This window comes from Helianthus annuus, chromosome 8 (assembly GCF_002127325.2).
Source record: "Helianthus annuus cultivar XRQ/B chromosome 8, HanXRQr2.0-SUNRISE, whole genome shotgun sequence".
NCBI lineage: Eukaryota > Viridiplantae > Streptophyta > Magnoliopsida > Asterales > Asteraceae > Helianthus > Helianthus annuus.
In genome coordinates, this window is record NC_035440.2 from 8353180 (window position 1) to 8357147 (window position 3968).

The 3968-nt window shown below is 36.6% G+C and overlaps 1 protein-coding gene across 1 annotated transcript; it reads right to left on the reverse strand.

Annotated features, from left to right (window-relative positions):
• Positions 1-250: 250 nt before the first annotated feature.
• LOC110869498 lies at positions 251-1090 on the reverse strand. Its single transcript, XM_022118747.1, has one exon. It carries the CDS (start codon positions 1088-1090, stop codon positions 251-253), a length of 840 nt encoding a protein of 279 aa, XP_021974439.1.
• Between the last annotated feature and the right edge of the window lie 2878 nt (positions 1091-3968).

A 3968-nucleotide genomic window follows, 5' to 3' on the forward strand; every position in this document is an offset into this window, starting at 1 on the left:
TGGTATTTTTTTATTAAAATATTTTATTTTGTTTTTTTTTCTTCAAATAATGTGTACGTGTTAGCTTATGAAAAAATTAAATTCAATTTTTTTTTCTTTATATTTCGATATAAATGTTAATGAAGACCAAATTATTTTTAAAATAAAGTATTTACTTGTCTTTTTTTTTTTTTTTTTTTGAAAAGTAAACTTCATTCACAAACTAGCCGACTTAAACCGGGCCGACAAAAAAACAACAACAAAAAAACAATTACATATTTACAAAAGCATACCAATCCCTCCACTCCATTCCTTTATACTTTGATCTATTCGACCACCACAGAAAGCTCGACGCCTTGGTCTCACTAGTAATGCCATCAATTCTCACAGGTTTATTTGAAAACACCAAATTATTTCTTGCCCTCCATATACTCCAACATGCAATCCTTATAATACCTTGAACCGCTATCTTTTTTTTAACCGACCCGGGGATATTCGAATGAAATTCCAGCAAATCCTTAATCGAGAAGGCAAAGATGTTTGGAATGCTACACCAGGTGCTGATGCCGTTCCAAACGTTAGTTGCGACGAAACACCCAATGAAAAAGTGATCGACAGTTTCTTCGTCCGAACCACACGATCGACACAAAGAATCGGCCACCTGAATATTTCTTTTTCTCAAAGCTTCGCCCGTAGCGATACTATCTAATTCCGTTCTCCACGCGTGAATGTTAATTTTGGGAGGAATCCATTTGCACCATTCCATTTTGTATCCACTTATTCTCAGCGAATCCGCACGAAGAAGCTTTTTGACTGCTTTAACCGATAACATACCAGCCGAATCTGAGGCCAATTTCCACTTATCACAGCCGCCCACAATCTGAAACTTGTTAAGGAGAGACTCCAGCTGCACGATACTGTTTGACAGCCCCGAATCAGAAATATCCACTTTCCAGTTCCACATATAAAGCTGATCACCGCCAATTTGGTTGAACCGATCCGCCACTCGACATCTTTTCTCCGACTCCAGCCTAAATAACTCCGGGAACAATATTTTAAGAGGCTCCGACGCAGCCCAACGATCTAACCAAAAAGTATTTACTTGTCTCATAAACAGTTTTCATCATTCAGTTAAACATTAATTTTTTGTTTATGTTTTTTTCAAAAGTAATTGTTTTAAAATCACTGCATTAAAATATTAAAAAAAAAACAGGGTCGGGCACAGAAATAGGCAAAGTGGGTGACAGCCCAGGCCGACATTTTTTTTAAAGTGTATCTTTAAGGCCATTTACTGCAACTAAACTATGCAAGTGCTCTTATCCTATAAAGAGTAGAAAGAATTATGGACCTGTGAATCTGTGATTGAGGATTACAAATTCATGCATAAATCTGATAGTTTGCAATTAAAAAAAAGTGTTAGGGAAGGGTAAAATTTATATAGCTATAATTGTTGACTTCTTGTTCAAATTCACCACACGTTTTTTAAACGTTTATAACTTTTTTATATGACGCTTTTTTAAAAGAATTATTCCATAAAAACGAGCATTTAATTCATATTAATTTGAGTGTAATATTGTTATATTTTTTTTTCTAAAAAAACTTGATATGATGTGCATAAAAGGTGCGTAATTATATGTGGGAGGAATGTGTTAATCGGCTACAGAATGTTCAATTAAACAAGAAATCTGATCAATGGCTTTGGAAACAAAATGATAACCGAGAGGAATTCAAGGTGGGTAACCTGCAATCAGAATTAGATGGGATTAGCGTGCTTCCAGAAACACAGGTTCTAAGATGGCTTAGCTGGATACCAAAGAAAATAAACTGCTTTCTTTGGAGAGCGGTTCTGGATCGAGTTCCGACAAGAGATGCTTTGGTAATTAGGAACATACATATCCCTTCGGCTTTGTGTGTGTTATGTAACTTACGAAACGAATCGGTGGATCATTTGCTAATTTCTTGTCAATATGCTCAACTGCTTTGGTCAGCGATCTCATCGTGGGTCAAAATACCTCTTCCAAGATATTTATTAAGCGTGGTGGGTTTACTTGAATACATTGAAGCACATAGTTCATCACAAGACAAAAAGAAGGCGGTTTATCTAATCATAGCGGCGACATGTTGGACACTATGGCGAATCAGAAATAATGTGATCTTCAGCTGCAAAACGACAGACGTTTCAAGGGCGGTTGGTGACATTAAGGCACTTTCATTCCTATGGGTTAACGCACGGGCTGGAAAAACGGATCTAGATTGGAAAGAATGGGGCGAGTTTAGATGTTTCAAATGATGTTCATGTATTAAGTTTCACTGTTATTCTCTTTGGTTTACTTTGATGTACTGGTAACTATTCCTTAGCATCTTGCTATGGTTTGGTTATTTTGTTTTTCTTATTAATAAAACCGCCTCTTTTCAAAAAAGAAAAATTATATAAAAGTTGCGTAATTTTAAAATAAGTTATGTAATTACTTTTTTAGGTTGCACAATTATGTATCGTGTAATTACAAGATAACTTGCGTAATTGTGATATAAGTTGCGTAATTATGTGTTCGTAGGCATAACTATGACAACGCACGAAAAATACCCTTTTGACTAGTGGCACGTGTCAGTAATCTGGGTGATTTTTTACGCGTTGTATGTTATGAACTCTTTGTGCATTAACTCACCTCTAAACAATTATACCAAAATTGGATTTTAAACCCAAATAAAAAAATAGATCTAACTACCCAACTAGTTAAATAATTAAATAAAAACAGACACAACAATTAAAACTCAATAGAACTTTAAACCCAAACAATTATAATGGTATTATAGTCTTTTCATATATGACTTTGTATTATAGGGGTTCGTTTTTTTCGATGATTCCCGCTTTTTATTGACTTTGAATTTCTATTATAGGGGTCTGCTTTTTTCGATGATTCCCGCTTTTGTTGACTTTGAATTTCTAATTGCTCAGATATTGCTCATCATTAACTTGTTTATAATGTATGTTATACACTGAATTTCTTTAGTAAATTGATATGCATTTCATAGAAATCTCAGTTTAAGAGTTTACTTTAGGACTTCATAAAAGTTGAGCCAAACTTTCTTGTGAAATATGAATGGTTGGTTGAACGTGTATGAAGAAGAATTATCAAAATACCACCACCTTTGCCTTCACCAAATTTATGGACTATGTGTGCATGATCAAAAGTACGTACTTTTATTACCATCAAGGTAGCAAGGGATACTCTTTGTTGCAAATATGAATGGCAAAATGATCCGGTTAAGACATGTTAGCAAACGATACAAAACGAGTTTGAGTCAAAATAGGTCAACCCTAAAAGAATCACTCACTAGGTATAGCACATGGTTAGTAAATGTGAGAGTGGGTGATTCGTCCACTTATTTGATGCCTACATTGCTCACATTCACATTCACAAATTATTACATATTCCCGTATGTGATAGACAAGCGTAATATTCGAGTTACTACTTTTCTTTTGTATCTATATATCATTAGATCTAATGAAACAATAGTTAACCGGGCAGGGTTAACACACTGGTCTCGTCAAGAAGGGTTAATCCCTTCCTCTTGAGGATCGCTGGCTGGATCACCGGTGGTTGATCTCCTGCACAAGGAAACAAGCCGTGACTCGTAACAAGGAGGATGGGGAGGGGGGTGCTCCTTGTTACCACTCTCCGGTGTGAGAATCAGTAGTTTGCTTGGGAAGCAAAGTAAGATAGTAGTAGTAGTGAGAGAGTTGTGAAGAGATACCTCAAACCTGGTTTGGGGTTGGTATTTATAGCCGAGGAGTGAAGGAGGATGATGATGGATGGACTGACGACGTGCTGCACCTTTGCAGGTGTGTCAGGCTTGTCGGTTGTGGAGGTTACACCACGTCAGTCCATTGCTTACGTAGCTCTGACAGGTAACTGCCATTGGTGCCACTTGCACTGTGGTGTCAGTCCCACTTGTTGAGTGCGTAGGACGCGGTGCAAGCCGCGTCG